At 37.1% G+C, this 16829-nt stretch overlaps 1 protein-coding gene across 2 annotated transcripts in view; it reads left to right on the top strand.

Moving 5' to 3' along the window:
• Positions 1 to 16829, top strand: part of EXOC4 (exocyst complex component 4) — an 850866-nt gene that overhangs the window by 107929 nt on the left and 726108 nt on the right. For both annotated transcript variants that reach the window (XM_010357736.2, XM_030932531.1), the window contains exon 7: positions 16283 to 16457. In XM_010357736.2, the coding sequence (XP_010356038.2) occupies positions 16283 to 16457 (175 nt within the window). The remainder of the gene's footprint in view (positions 1 to 16282; positions 16458 to 16829) is intronic.

The following is a 16829-nucleotide window of genomic DNA, read 5'->3' as shown; positions in this document are numbered from 1 at the left end:
CTCTTTGCCCTGTTGCTGCAAGTTCCTAGATGAATACAGTGAACTTTCCTAGGGAAATAACATTACTATAGTATATATCAGAAATAAAACAAAAGGGCATGGATTAATAACTTTTCTGCAGATCTCATTATAGTACCTTTAAAAAAGCACTGTGTCTTTCATAGGAGTTTCATCTTTTTTTTCCCCCTTGCCTAAACTCCTTCCAGAATTCATGAGTGGAAATTATAGCACTAGAAGTATAATGGAAATTCAGCGCACTGCCCTGGGAAATACTAAATGTTTCTCTATGAGGAATGAGTCAGCAGCAGGATTTTTTTCCCTGTTAAGTGTCTTTTTTTTTTTTTTTGTCGTATTTTAGAAAGCTTTTGTAGGCAGGGTATATTGGACACTAACAAGTGAATGAGCTGTTTGCCTTGGCTTTATGTCTATAATATAATCCCATTTTATAAAACATACAAATTCAACATTTGGTACCCAAACTGTTTATTATGAGACAAAATAGTACAGAGAAAGCAAATATTTGGAGTAAACCAGTTTGTTAGAAGATCAAAGATTCAATTTGGGGGTTGGGATTCCAAATGACTGATAATTTTGAGCTAGTCTCTAGTTGTGTACTGTCAAATGCTTTAAAACTTTTCAGGAATTAATTCTCTTGAATTAAGCACAGTCATTCAAAAATGATTAGCACTGTTGCTTCTAAAGGATTGGAATTTTAGAAGCAATATTGTCAAATTATCGCTTACAGCTTGTGGTGCTTTTGTGCATTGAATTTTACTTAGGAAGGTATTAGTGGCATTTATTTCAGAGAGAAGTAAAATCACAATACTTGGCATAATTTTTTACTATTGTTTACCATTCATGAAATTTTATGGTTAAAGATCCACGAATTTATTTCTTTAAAGAAAGTTGGAACATAGACCAAAAAATTCATAAATCCTGTTCCCCAACATGCATATTTTCTCCCCCACCCTCCAATGAAATATCCTGTTCTAAAACATTAGCTATTCTGAGACAAGATACCCATACTGTAACTTTCCCTGAAGGTTTCATCATCTTATTAAATATATTCTGGTTGTGATGCATTGCAGGCTTGTTTTCATTTGTCTTTATGTAAAGAGAATTAATGTTGTATGCTATTTTGCTAGAAATGTAGAAGGAAACAAGCTAGTGAATTCTTTCTTGCTTTTAATTCCGACAGAGCCAGGATACTTTCCCAGCCAGTTTTTTAAGAAATCACTTTGGTGACCTACATATTATTTTATTTTATTTTGTTTTTGATCTCCCAAACTATCTGTTGTCTATTTATAGGAGAAATATTTTGTCTTTTCTGTTCATTCATAATCTATCAGTGTCTTTAAGCCTCTACTTACTATTAAAGGAAAATACTCAAATACAATTATTGCCAACTTGATAAACATTAGGGTAACATTTGCCTTGCTAATTTACCAGAACCACCTGCTACCCATTATTTCTCTAGAAAGGTAGGCAGTGTCTTCAACTTCAGATGGTGACTGTGGCCTGAAGCCTCTGCATTTCAGAATCGATTTCTTCAACTCCGGCTGCCTGATTGTTGATTCTGTCCCAAAATCTAATTCATGAGTATTTTTATATTATTTTTATTTAAAAGAAGCTGGAAGGAGTTCTATACTTAACAAATAAGAAAAGCATAAGGAAGAGATGGAGGAAAAACTTACCAAAGATGTGGTATCTTGTCAAGAATATGGAAGAAAAGAATGTGGGAAAAGAGAATGGTTGGCATGTGGGAGGAAAATGGACCTGTTTAAATGCAAAGGCAAAAATTCATTGCACAAAGGGATGATGGAGGTCAGCTTCACTTAGGTAGAGCTGTTGGTCCTAGAGAGGGCAGAAAGCGTTGAGTGAGTTGAAGCCATTGCTTCCAGGGAGACATTGCTCTCTTTTGGAAGGAAACCATTTTAAAAGCTTCATTGACCTCTGTTATGAAGAAAGAAGATTAAATGTCAGATGTGAAAAGCAGAGAACTTTGTGTGTTTTGCGCTTGTTGTGATATTGAAGAAAGCTTCATGCAAAACATGGGAAACAAATACGCTTAATGCTAAAAGTAGTTGTGTTTGGTTAGTAGGCTTGTAGTCTTTGCTTTTTCCTATTTTGCACCTCAAGTTATAGTGAAAATAATTCATAATCAAGAAATTACATTATTACTTAGGTTATTTTAATCACAAGAAATTATTAGAAATTAAAATGCCTACGGGAGCATGAAAGTTCATAAAACTAAATTTTAATATAGAAAAATGTAATACCTGTTTTTAAACCAACTTGACATCGTTCATTAATTTTATTATTATGTGTAACTTTATATATGTTTGGTTATTTATTGGCTGCCTCTAGAATGGAAGAGAAGAGAGCATTAGTTTGTCTTATTCAGCACTGGTGTATCTCCAGAATCTAGTACAGTGCCCACCTGACCCATAATAAATTTATCGTTGATTGCAAGAATAAATTCCACATTTATGAAATATCTGCCATGGACCAGACACCGGGCTAAAATGCCCAACAAATTATATGTGGTCCCTGTCCTCCTGGAGTTTAAAGGGGGAAGAAAGGCATTACTCAAAGAACCCTAAGATGTGAGAATGAAAGCAGCCAGATTCTTGATAGGCCATTTTCACTGATTTTGCTTACCTCTGTGTTGATTAAATTTTAACTGTTGCCAAGTGTGCTTTTAGAGATGATACCAGTTTTTCATGTCATGGATAATGTTTGAGAGTTCCTATATACCCTTGCCAACAGATTGTATTATCAAATACTTTTATCCTCGCCAATCTGAGAGGTGAAAAATGGTATTTCCAAGGTGGTTTGGATTTGCATTTTTATTATTAAGTACGGTTACACTTCTTTTCGTTTGTATAAAAGTAACTTGTCATAATATCTGGGTTATATATGGATGTATTACTTCAAAATAAAATAGGTTGTGAGTGACTGAGGATACACTTACAATAAGCCATGAAATGATACTGAAGCAGGGTAATAGGTACAAGGTGGTTCATTATCCTATTATCTTCACTTTTTTAATGTTTGAAATTTTCAACAGTACAATATTTAAATAGTGTTTATTTCCTTTTCAATGAATTATTTTTCTAATATGTTTGTCTTTTATTGATTTGTAGGAACTCTTTACATTTTTCTAGTATGTTTGTCTTTTATTGATTTGTAGGAACTCTTTATATATCTAGGAAATTCGTTCTTTGGAATTTATTTTGTAACTTTCTGCCAGTTTCTCTTTTGACTTCATGATGCTTCTGGGCATGTAGACATTTGTTTTAATTTTTTTTTTTTTTTTTTTTTTTTTTTTTGAGACGGAGTCTCGCTCTGCCGCCCAGGCTGGAGTGCTGTGGCCGGATCTCAGCTCACTGCAAGCTCCGCCTCCCGGGTTCACGCCATTCTCCTGCCTCAGCCTCCTGAGTAGCTGGGACTACAGGCGCCCGCCACCTCGCCTGGCTAGTTTTTTTGTATTTTTTAGTAGAGACGGGGTTTCACCGGGTTAGCCAGGATGGTCTCGATCTCCTGACCTCGTGATCCGCCCGTCTCGGCCTCCCAAAGTGCTGGGATTACAGGCTTGAGCCACCGCGCCCGGCCGTTTTAATTTTTTATGAAGCTATATTTATCAGATTTTATAGCTTCTGGGTTTTGTGTCATACTTAGAGCTTCCCTACTCTTAGATTATAAATAAAATTTTCAACACTTTTCTAGTACTTACATAGTCTCATTCTTAATATTTATATCTTTGATACATATGGAATCTGAAGGAGTGGCCAAACGACTTTTGAGCACACCTGTCATGTACTACACTGTATTGTAAGGGGTTGTACACCATTTTCATTTCTGTCACCCATGTATCTGTCATGTAATTAATTGTCCATGTTAGCTGCATAATTGCTGAATAATTCTAACATTGAATCGTTTATAATATAGCCATAGTTCTTCTCAAGGTTGGTATTTGCCTCATTTTCTAAAACTCTTTCTTCCCTCCTGGTTTTTCAGTCTGTGAAGACTGAGATTTTCAGAAATACATTTAATTATTGCTCTAAAATTGAAAAAATAAACTTTTGAAATATTTTTTATATTTTGGAGGCCAGAATTCAGAATGAGGGCGTACTGATATAATAGAACATTCGTATAAAATGTTTTTCTCTGTGAGGAAGACTAAAGGCTCAGGCCTCAAGGATAGTTTTGTAGTATAAATACAATGTTTATGGAAAGAGAAATAAATGAAATATTGATCATGATTTTTTTTTTAGACCTGTGACTAGATTCAGGCATGAGTTTCTTTTTCATATAAATAGCATTTCCTTTTGTCTCTTCTTTCTATGTTAGTTACCCGTCTTCTAAGTATCCGAAATACAGGACATGGTGGAATTGGTCATTTTATTTTACAGAAAAGTCATTTAAGAGCAGCTTTGAAGCAAGGTCAGGCATTTGTCCTTGTGGCTTCTTATAGCCATTCCCAAGCACCGCATGTAGCACCTGGACATGCTTGGAATCAGGAAGGGCCTCCGTGTAATTTAGATGAGTAGTTAATTCGAATCAAAGCAAGCGGGAAGCAAGTAAATTTAACTTCAGTGATTATGATTCCATTTGATTAAATCTCTACTTTTGATTACATGTATCAGTGAGAACATGCTTTAAATATACCCAACTATTAAATATTGAAGGGGATGAATAGGATGAACCAGAGACATATAGAAGAAATTCCACTATTCTTCAACTAGGATATGTCCCCTGCAGCTTAACTGAAATATTTTTAGAACAAATGAATTAATTTTTTTTTACATATGGGACTTATTACTCCAATTGTTAACTAAAATATATAATCATTACCATGAAAGGTCCCAAGTCTATATACTTCCTAGTAAGACTTAAATAAATTAATTGATAATAGCTCCATCACATATACAGTGACTGAGAAATGTCGATAATGTTCATAGTTCTTTTGTAACCATGAGGTTGGACAGCTATTATTCTGGTTGTGTATTGTCCTTTGGTTATAGTCATTAGAAAAAGGCTTCTTGGCTGAATAAGCCAGAGATGTTACTCCATATTACATTTCTTAAACCTTTGTTTTTTTATGTGGCAAAGTTTAAAAAAAACAAAACAAACCTACTCTTGATTTCTCATGTTTTACATATTATAGCAGGTTCAAATTAAAGATCCGACCAGTCAGAGGAATAGATACAATCTGTTTCATGGACTGTCATAACTTTATTTAGATGTCAGCCATTGTGCTATATCAAGGCCACTTCTCTGTTTGCTAGAATGGGAGCTGTCTTAGGTTTTGTCATTTTTGTGCACTTGCTAGTGTTGTAATAGGAAAGGCACTCCAAGCTCAGACTAATACTGGATCTTTCCATTGCAAAAACAAACTAACAAACCTGTGTCAAAGGAAATTCTTTCATTGATGATGTGTAGGGGCGGTGTCATATATGATTAAAGCACCTTCATGTGTTTCTCAGGCTGATTTCATATTGTCTGGGCTCTTCTAGCTCCTGCCCCATCCTCTTGTCATAGTCTCTAATCAGATTGGACTGTGAGTTTATAAGGGGAGGGGGAGTGTTTAACTTTGTGTTTGCAGCCTGATTTAGGGCTGGGCACATATTAAATGCCTACGAGTTTATTTTTGTGGATGGGTGATCTCACTCTGTCACCAAGGCTGGAATGCAGAGGCCCAATCATCATTGCTCACTGTAGCCTTGACCCCACTGGGCTCAAGAGATCCTCCTGTTTTAGCCTCCTGAGTAGTTGGGACTACAGGTATGTGATACGATGCCTGGCTATTTAAAGTTATTATTTTATTTTATTTTATTTTATTTTGTAGAGATAGTGTCTCACTGTGATTGCCCAGGCTGGCCTTGGACTCCTGGTCTCAAGCAGTCCTTCCACTTTAGCCTTCCAAAATACTGGGATTACAGGTGTGAGCCACTGTGCCTGGCCAGTTTTAATGAATGAACGAATAAGAAAAATATGCAAATAAGGTAATTTAGTGGAAGTTATTATTATTATATTTTTTAGCACTACTCACAGTGAGTCTGTGGACCCACATCACCAGTGTCACTTGAGAATTGGAAATGCAAATTTCTCCAAGAAGCAGTGGTTATTAAATTGGAATGTTTGGGTGCAGGGCCCACAGGACTCTATGCCGTGGTTGATTCTTATGCACACTGAAGTTTGAGAACACTCTTTAGATAACATCACAAACGTCATAGAATTTTGCAATTTTGTAGTATTCACGCTTTGCAAAGCTGTCTGCCATCTGGTATCTCACCTGAGTGAGCCTCACCACTTGCCTCCTCACAGGCAGGGGCATTATTATTAATCCCAGATTTACCCAGAGAAATGTGAAAGCTGAAATAATTTGACAGTTCACAAAGCTTGTTCGTGGTGCAATTAAAATTAGAAGTAGTCTTTTTCCACCATGTAAGTTTGCTTTCTGGCTTATATAAAGACGATGTTTCCAACCCATGTCATGGGCCTGATTTTGTTTGTCCTCAGAAGGATGATCTCTGTAGTAAATATCCATTTTCCTACCCATACCTCACACTGTGGTCAGTGACAGGCCTCAGAGATAGCTGGAGATGTTGAGAAGTGTGAAAAGTAGCCACAGAGTGCCTGGATTCTAATTAGGTCACTTGAGAATCAAATTTGATTATCTAAATAATTCCTCTAGGGGCATTCTTGTACTAAGAACAAAACACAACAAAGCACTAAGAATATGCACCTAAAATCTTAACTTTTGTTGTCCCTGGGAAGTGGATTTATGGATCATTTTTCTAATATTCCACTATGATGAAATGTTATTTTTGGAATGGGGGAAAGGATTTCAAAAGAGTGATACTGATACTTTAATTCAAAGAAAGAGGACCTGGGTTTATTTTCTAATTTTAGCCACTAATTTGGCATACATCAGGATTAGATGTTTGAGGTCATCTCTCTAGAACTCAGAAACCTGACTTGACAAGGAGGGAGTAACACAGGAAGGAAGTGACTAGCGCCAGGCCCCACTTCAGTATTCTTGTTATTTTTACTGTGTTTCATTCTATATTACTACTAATTTTTTCTTGCTCTTTTCATAGAGCAGATGGAGAATTAGTCAGCACTCTTTAAATAGTAACCCCTTTTTACATGAAGACTTATTAATAAGTGGTAAAACGTATTTGTATCCCTTAAAAGTAAGTATTAGATAACCTTGAAGATTAAATGGGCTCCATGTCCTATTTGAAATGAAAAATAGTAACTCAGCCAGGTTTATTAAGGAAATGTGTATGAGAGATATGGGCAGGTAAAACAAAGACCACTTTTAGCTAATTGATTATACATTTCTTTTTATAAAATTATAAAGTTTTTATATAAAATCTATGCTCTGAGTTCACTACTTTCTTACCTTTTAGAGCATAGTAGTAGGGAAATAAACATTCTGTGCTTATTGCCTTTGTCTGTCAGTGGGGAAATGCAGAACCCTGATATTAAAGTCTCAGCAGATAAGTAGTAGAACAGAACTAATTCTTCTACCTTGTGTGTGTCTTTGCTTCGTGATCAAGTAAGGCAGCTTCTTGGCTGCAAACATGGGTTTTCCAGCCAAATGACTAATTCAAGGTTCCCTGGATGTTAAATTTAGATTCAGATAGTCTTATCTCACCTTAAATATTGAAAATTTTTCACAGCTTAATGATGTAGCTTTACACTGTTGATGCTTCTTGCCTTCTGCAACTGTGACTGTTTCTTAACATGTGCCTCTTAGCCTTCTGCCTTTTTTCATGGTAGCACTTGAAGATGAGATACCCAGGGATTGCTAAGTTAGTAGATGATCTGGAGAATAAGTAACATTTTACTTCTCTAGGAAGTCTGGTTTTAAAACCCGCTGGGTAATTGGATATGAGTTTAAGGAATTAACACTTTCTTCATCCTGATACTTTTCTGTTTTTTAAATGTAAAATATATTTTATTGCCATATTATTAAAGTTGGCTCTTAAAGTGTGTATCTTTCAGCTCGTAACTCGACTTCATGTTCTCATGTTTAGCTTTATAAGGTTACCTTTTTGAGAGCCTAGTTTTGTGTGAAATATTTTTTATAGTGGGCTTCTAAAATCAGGAGATTTTTAATCTATAACACTTTTTTTCTAACCACCTCATCTGTAATCAGGCCTCTCTCCTGTTCTGCTGGAGCCCACTTTTTCATTCCTTCATCAACAAATACTCATTTATTGCCTATCGTATGTTATTTTGCCAATTGGTGTCATGCCAAATATTTGGAATACAGTAATAAATCAGAAACTCATACCCATAGTGAGCTTACAGTAGGGGGAAGAGGAAAGGACTGGAGGGAAGGAGAGACTAGTTTGAGGACAGTTTTAATAATCCTGGCAAAAGGCAGCATGGCCTGCATGAGCAAGGTAACTGTGACAATGGAGTGAAGGAGGCCTATTTGAGAGAGAGTAAAGAGGTAGCAGTAAAGAGACTTGGTGATGCGTTGGGTATGAGGGAGGAGGGCAGGTAAGGATTTTTTGCTGGGGCAAGCATTACCATTTACTGACGTAGAGAACATGAAGAAGTAGGTTTGGGGAAGAATATGATGAGTTCCATTTAAGTCATATGAAGTTTGAGGTCTACAGCTCAGGGGAGTAATCTGGCCAAGAGATATGTGTGAGAGTTGATAGCGATAGATAATTGAAGATTAGGGGCAAATGAGCTCAGCTAGAGAGAGTTTGAGGGTTGAGAAGAGTTTACCGCATTTAAGGAACAGGCTGAGGATGAGGTTCCTGAGAAGGAGCAACTGGAGAGGTGGCAGGAAAGCAGAAGAGTGGAGGGTTGTGGGGCCGGTGGAAGCCAGTGTTTCAAGAAGGCAAGAGTGGGCAGTAGAAACAAGTGCTATGGCTGTTTGATTAAAGGCCAAAGTGGGTTTCTTGGATGGAGCAAAATAATTATTAGGGACTTTTAGCAATAGATTTTTCAGTAGAGTCCCAGGGGTGAAAACCTGTTTGTGTTGAGAAGGAAGAGGCAGTATAGACAGTTGGTTCTCTTTCTAGCCTTGGCTTCCCTAGCATCATAGAGTACTTACTTTGGCCTCTCTTCTAAAATCGTTTCCTTGTTTTCTAACACCCCTAAAAAGGGACATTCTCCAAACCTGTGTCCTTTGTTCTCTTCTTATCTCTGAACTTCAGTTTCCTTGTCTATAAAATGAGGATAAAGTAGTACCTTCCTCATAGGGCTGTCCTAAGGATGAAATGAGATAATCCAAGTAAAGTACTTAACACAGTGCTCAGAATGTTGTGAATAATTAGGAAAGAGTGGCTATTATGAGCATAGGTCTCCTTTTTGTTGCTATCATGATTTCATTGTCATTGTCACTGATACTTCATTTCAGTCTTACTTTCTGAGGAATCTCCTCCATTATGACACGTAGCTAACTACCTGCGCCTTGTAGAAGACGGACCCCAGGTCATCATCTTTCATCCTGGACTTCTGCTCATATTGCCATACTGCATTGCTCATTTTTTTATTCATGAACTCATTTGCCCTCAAAATTCGACTGTTTTCTCCGTTCTGGACATTGGTCCATGTGTTATAGGAGAGATGTGTTTACAAAGAACCGTAAAATAGGAATTCTGCCTTCACTTTCTGGCTCGGGAGGCCACGCATGCCTGTTTTGTCACTTCTCTCAGTTCATTGTAATTGTTTGGAGGGATTGTAGAATCACAGAGGAAAGAGAGAATTAGATTCTCTTACTCTATGGATTAGGCCTCTTTTGGTTATAAGTGCCAGAAATTGAAATCACCTAACTTAATCAAAGAGGGGCTTTTTATTAGAATGATACAGAATTTTCATTATGGAATATAAGCAGGACTTTACTAACCAAGCTGTTAGAAGGAGAGAGATGCGCTGGGCCTTAGGAACATCCAGAGTATCTCTTATCTCCTTTCCCTCTAGATGATAAATGTTAAAGATACAGGAATTAATTCATTATTACTTTTAATTTGCTGTTGTTTTAAGTGTTACATTCATATATATTTTTGCATGTAGCTCTCACAGTCAATTTCTGAGGAAGCTGAAATTTGGAGAAGTCTAGAGAGCTGGTATTCAAGTCCAGGTTTCTTACTGGCATTTATACCACATTGCCATCCAGGATTAATATTTTCTTTCACCAACTGTGATGCTGTATTGAGTATTACTACATACTGTTTTGTGACTTTAGAAATAACTTGTGAGAGAGGGGTATGTGTGTTATTTTTTTCTGAAGGGTAGAAATTGCAATTTATTGAAATTAAAATCTCTAAGGTTCTTGGGCCTTTACTAATTCAATTCAGCTTAAGGAATCATGAGATAATTTCATGATCTTGTCACTCTTTTGTCTTTTTGAGATCAGTGGTGAAAACCTTGATCCTAGCAGGATGTAAGCAACTGAGCTAGCTGCAATATAATGTTTTATTTCTTTTATTTAATATTTTGTGGTGGGAGTGGGGCAGGGAATGATTTCAATGGGGCGTTGTGTTTTCATCCTCAGTGTGTCTGCGGCTAAAGGCAAACAGCTCTTTCTCAATCTTGTGGGCAGTCAGAGAGTGTATATAAATATTAACAACATATTTCACTTTATTTCTGGTAGCTTTAAATTGGGCCAAGCTAGTGCAGATTTACATCCTGTTTATGTGAATGATTCCTAATCTCTTTTATTCTGTGCTGCATCAGGGGAGCGTTGTCTTCCTTTCTCCTTTTCTTTTTAAAGGAGTGTACATGCTGGTGAGGGACAACGTATGATTGACTTTGGTTTCTTTTTCCTTATTAGTCATTCACTGCTTATCCCACTACTGAGTTCCACTCAATGGTCCATTGAAACCCTTCTTGTCAAGGTCACTGGGGACCTTAAGTTGTACATTTCTCTCTTTAAGCCTTACCATAGCCTTTTGCTCTGCTGGTATTCTCTCTCTTTTCTCCTCTGCAATGTTCCCTGGCCTCCTTCTTCCTCTCTAGTTACTTTCTAACCATCTTTTTAATGATACTCTTTCCTGGAGTATTGGTCCTGGACCTCACTTGCTTTACTTATTCTGCATATTATCCCCGAGTGATCTCATCTCCTCAAATATTTTTCACTTTTAAAATTTCCAGTATCATTCTCTGCTGAGCTCCAGACTTGCATATCTGACTACCTAAGGATATACACCTTAAACTTAACATATCCAGATAAAAACCCAACATCTCTCCTTCTAGATTTCTTTCTTTTTTTTTTTTTTTTTTTTTTGAGATGGAGTTTCATTCTTGTTGCCCAGGCTGGAGTGCAATGGCGCAACCTTGACTCACCCAGCCTTCGCCTCCTGGGTTCAAGCGATTCTCCTGCCTCAGCCTCCCGAGTAGCTGGGAATACAGGCATGCGCCACCACACGCAGCTAATTTTGTATTTTTAGTAGAGACGGGGTTTCTCCATGTTGGTCCAGTTCCTGACCTCAGGTGATCCAACACCTCGGCCTCCCAAAGTGCTGGGATTACAGGCGTGAGCCACCGCGCCCGGCCTCCTTCCAGATTTCTAGTTTCACTTTAATTCTCTCTCCCCCTACCTCTCTCAAGCGTAAACCAAAGAGTATCTGAGGCAGGTCTCAACCATTTAGGAAGTTTATTTTACCAAGGTTAAGGACGTAGCCATGACATAGCCTCAGGTCCTTATGAAATGTGCCCACACTGGTCAGGGCACAGTTTGTTTATTTTTATTTTGAATTTCATACATTTTAGGGAGACATGAGACATCAACCAATATATGTAAAATATACATTGGTTTTGTCCCTAAAGGTGGGGCAAGTCGAAGCGAGGAGGGGCTTCCAGGTCATAGATAGAGACAAACAGTTGCATTCTTTTGAGTTTCTGATTAGCCTTTCCAAAGGAAGCAGTCAGATACAAGTTTATCTCAGTGACCAGAGACATGACGTTGAGTTCTGTCTGTTCTTTGTCCACAAGGAATTTCCGTGTGGACAAACTGTGAGGGAGGTATGTAGCTTTTAAAAAAAATCTTAGTAGCTGTTTTTTTAAGGAATAGAACAGGAAGCAGGTTTGCCCTAAGCTGTTCCCAGCTTGACTTTTCCCTTTGTCTTAGTGATTTTGGGGTCCCAAGATTTATTTTCCTTTCACACAGGAAAGGTTAACCATTCTCCTCAGTGTTGCTCAAGCCAGAATTTCAGACAAAGGAAACCTGAACCTTCCCCTCTCTTTAGAATTGTACCATTACCTCAGCTAGTTCTATTTTCTAATTCGATTTTTCCAGCAGTGTTGTGAGTCTCTTAGAACAGTTATTAATTAATACTTTCGCTTTGCAGATGGGGACACTTGGAGAAGTTGGGAGAGTTTTTTCATAATGAAAGATGTAGGAAGTGTCAATGCTGGGAAAGAATGGAAATCTGTTGTTTCTTACATGTTATTTAAGAAGGAGAAACAAATAAAAAACCAAGTGAGCTAAAAGAGAAAAGTTGATGTCCTCCTGGTAGTAAGAATGTAAAGGAATCAGCTTTCACAACACCTTGGTTTTTGAGATGCCAAGTTTCATTTTTCACTGTTTTATGTATTTCCTCTTCACTGTTAGAGAGGTGCTAGATCTTCCCTCTCCCCATTCACAGCCACAGCTGCTGTTCTTTGAACAGCTATATTGAGGTATAATTCACTGCTGCACAATTCACCTATTAAAAGTATACAATTCAGTGGTTTTTAGTACATTCGTAGAGTTTTGCAACCGTCACCACTATCTGGTTCCAGCAAGTTTATGTCCTCCCTAAAACAAATCCCATATACTTTATCAGTCAGTTGCCACCCACCCCCAGCCTAAGTAACCACTAATACATTTTGTGTCTCTATAAATTTGCCTATCCTGAATATTTTATATTACCATAATCATATAATATATGGTCTTCTGTGACTTTTTTTCACTTACCATAGTAATTTCAAGGTTCATTCCGATTGTACCATGTATCAGTACTTTATTCCTTTTTATGGCCAAATAATATTCTATTGTATGAATATACCACATTTTATTTATCCATTTATCAGTTGATGGATATTTGGATTGTTTCCACCTTTGGGTTTTTACGCATAACACTGCTAAGGACATTTGTGTACAAGATTTTATGTGCACGTATGTCTTCATTTCTCTTGGGTATATAGCTAGGAATGGAATCACTGGCTCCATATGGTAACTATGTTTAATGTCGCGAGGAACTGCCAAAGTGTTTTCCGAAGCGGCTGTACCATTTTACATTCCCACTGGCACTGTATGAGAGTTCCAATTTCTCTGCATCCTTACTCATACTTTTTATTGCTTTGCTTTTTGATTATAGCCATCCTAGTGGACTGAAGTTCTAGCTCATTGTGATTTTGATTTGCATGTCTCTGATGGCTAATGATGTTAAGGATCTTCTTGTTTGCTTATTGGCTATTCATATATATTCTTTGGAGCAATGGATATTTAAATCCTTTGTCCATTTTTAAGTTCAGTTGTCTTTTTATTACGAGTGTAAGATTTTAGATTTGTCTTTTATCAGATTAATGATTTACAAATTTTTTTCTCTCGTTTTTTGTATTGCCTTTTTACTTTCTTGATGGTATCATTTGAAGGACATACATTTTAAATTTTGGTGTGAGAGCTGTGGGTTTTATTAAATAATATGACACCATTGTGCTTTGGTAAGGTGGAAGAGAGCTTTCCTCCTGTTAAAATGGCTGGAGGTCTCAAAATAGGTAGAGCTGCAAGTGGAGTGTCACCACTTGTGATCTATCTCCTAGCTACAATTACATCTCCTTTCCTTCCTCTCTGTGTAGCCTGTCCTGTGGCTATGATGGCCACACTATAGGAACAGGCTTGTTTTGGCTTTGAGCCTCCAGGAGTGGCAGAAGCTGGAACTGTGTCAGCATTTTATTAAGAGATGGCTATTTCCAAGATGTTAACAGATACTGTGAATCTCATCTTACACCTCTATTCTCTACTGGGTTTTTTTTTTTTTCTAAATGTAGCACTGCTCCTGGCTGCTGAACAGCTGTTGTCCTTGACTGACAGGCAAGGTATGCAGTTGTGGAACTCATCAGCTCTGGAGATAACTAGATAACAGCACCCCTAACAAGAGGAGCCACTTTTCCATTAAAACTTTGCTGCTGGTTCACAATCCTGTATCTAGAACTTCATGCCACTGGGACATTAGACACCAGTGTACCTCAGGCATCTGAATGTCATGGATCAATATGATTTCACACCATGTTTTGAATACCCCAACATTTATGTTAACATACATTAAGTTTTAATTTTCTCCAGTAAGGACATTTGGCAACATAACTGCCATTCATGGCAGAAAATAACTAAGATTTTCCTATCAAAAGAGTACAAAAGATGTAATGTTAAATAAATTTACCTTTGTGAAAAGTCAGTATATTATTCATACTTTGGTATCCACCACTCAAAAACATATTAAGTCTATAGATTCATATTTGAGAACCACAGTCTTACATACCTAGGATAAATCTTTGTTGGAAAAAGAGAACCTTCACTTAATCAGGTATGTACTGATTAAGTTACTGATCTGTATGATGTCGGATACCAGTTTTATACGGATTATTTCCCTGCACCACATTAAGTGTTTCAGTTGGTATGTTTAGACACATGTTTCTGTATCTTGTATGTATCTCTGCTAATATTTGAGTAGTTCTTCAATAACACAGATGAGAAAGAAGAATTATTTTAGATATATGTGAGTATAAATATGAATTTGACTTGTAAAGGATTAAAAAGAATCATCAATCAAAAGGTAGAATGACTTCTATTTATAAACACAATATGTAACATCTGGATTATGTATGTATATTCTAGGCTGAGAGTACTACATAAATTCTATTGATTTTTGTCTCATCTGAATCACAGTGTCAAATAGATATTATGGTTTTACCAAAGATAGTTATGGGCTGTCACATTGGCACATTAATTACAATAATTGGGCAGTAAAGAAGCCATAGAATAGATAATGTGCTGTACGTTTTGATGAGATTGTAGTTATAACCCCTTATTTATGGTAATAAAACCTTGTTAATTGACACTGCTGACAAGCTCTTTTGCTTTCCTTTTCAACTTTCCAAGTTGGTTTATCAGTATATTTAGGAATTACAAGCTGAGAGCCACAAAATATACAATAAAGCTCACATTGCAATATTTTCTGTACTTGTTCATCCTATACACGTTAAATTCATTCAACAGTATTTGCTAATTATTGTTCTAAGTGCTTCTAAGTATTCAGAGATGTATAAAGCGGTGCCTACTCTGAAAAGTTAATAATGGAGAAGTGAGGTAAAATGTCTATATATAAAGAAATATGACCATCATTTATTGAGCCACATATGTGAGGCTCATGTGATCAGTTCCTTAAAAGCAGGACAAAATAGTATACAGGTTCAGAGGAGGAAAAGATGGTTCCAGGCCTATGTGATCATTGAAACTGTAAGTCTCAGTGGTAGAGGAATTACTTTGCATCTATGACATAAATCTTTGTGCTATCTCTAAAGATACATCTACATTCTAGAACTGTAGTGAGAGGTAGGTGGCTAAATGTACTGACATGGAAATCAACTTTTGTTCTAGGCCTAGCTGCACTGCAACCTTATTTTGTGTCCTTGAGTATATAAAATTGATGTAATAATATGTGTCCAGCATATCTCACTATGATGAATGAGATAATGTGGATGCCTGAGCTTCTCCCTGTGGTGAAAGTCAGATTGCTTGGCAGGTGTATATATTTTTTCAGGCAACTCGGGCCATGCATTTGGATTGTAGTAAGCGCAGCTTTCCCTGACTAAATGGATTAATATGCTTATCAAAGTGCCTAATTTATTGCTAGGGAACAGCATATTCTGTCCTACATCTGAGCTGTTGTCTGAAATGCGTGAATTCCTTGGAGAAGCTGCCTATATGAATACATAGTAGTAGTATTGTAATCAGTGAGCTATGTTAAAAAGGCAACATATGTTTATTGAGATGCTATTGGTAGTTTAGGGGCTTTACAATTGGTTTTAAAATTCTTACATCATTTCCATTTTATAGCAGAGGAAACTGAGGCTTAAATAAGTTCTTAAAAGTTGCTTAAGATAATACAGTTGTTTGAATTCACATCTGCTGAAATCTAACGTTTATGCTGTTTACATTGTAGAGTGCTACTTTAGTTTGATGTTTTTCTTGCAGGTCACGGTAAGCCATTTATCTGCATGTATGTATGTGTCAATGTTATTTATTTGTTTATGTCACTAGGTTGCTTCTAGAACTGCTGGAGTTACTGTTTGACAAATTTAATGCTGTAGCCACTGCACACTCTGTGGTCCTGGGATACCTGCAGGACACTGTAGTGACTCCACTGACTCAGCAGGAAGATATCAAACTGTATGACATGGCAGATGTATGGGTGAAGATCCAAGATGTTCTACAGGTAAGAGCCTTTTACAAAGGGTGTCGTCTTGATTCAGAGTAACAGTTTAGAATAACAACAACAACAGCAACAACAAGCCACCTAAAACATTACCTTGAGAGTCATAAAGAGGATGAGAAAGTAATGCTTGCATTTGAACGTGATGTTGCTGATGGCATTAACTTCTATCATCTTCAAAAAACTTTTTAACAGGCTGTGTGCAGTAGCTCATGCCTGTAATCCCAGTACTTTGGGAGGCCAAGGTGGGCGGATCACCTGAGGTCAGGAGTCTGAGACCAGCCTGGCCAACATGGTGAAGCCTTGTCTCTACTAAAAATACAAAGATTAGCTGGGTGTGGTGGTGGACACCTGTAATTCCAGTTACTTGGGAGG

This window comes from Rhinopithecus roxellana, chromosome 6 (assembly GCF_007565055.1).
Source record: "Rhinopithecus roxellana isolate Shanxi Qingling chromosome 6, ASM756505v1, whole genome shotgun sequence".
Classification (NCBI taxonomy): Eukaryota; Metazoa; Chordata; class Mammalia; order Primates; family Cercopithecidae; genus Rhinopithecus; species Rhinopithecus roxellana.
Note: the sequence above shows the minus strand (reverse complement) of the source record. Positions and strands in the feature narration are given on the sequence as shown.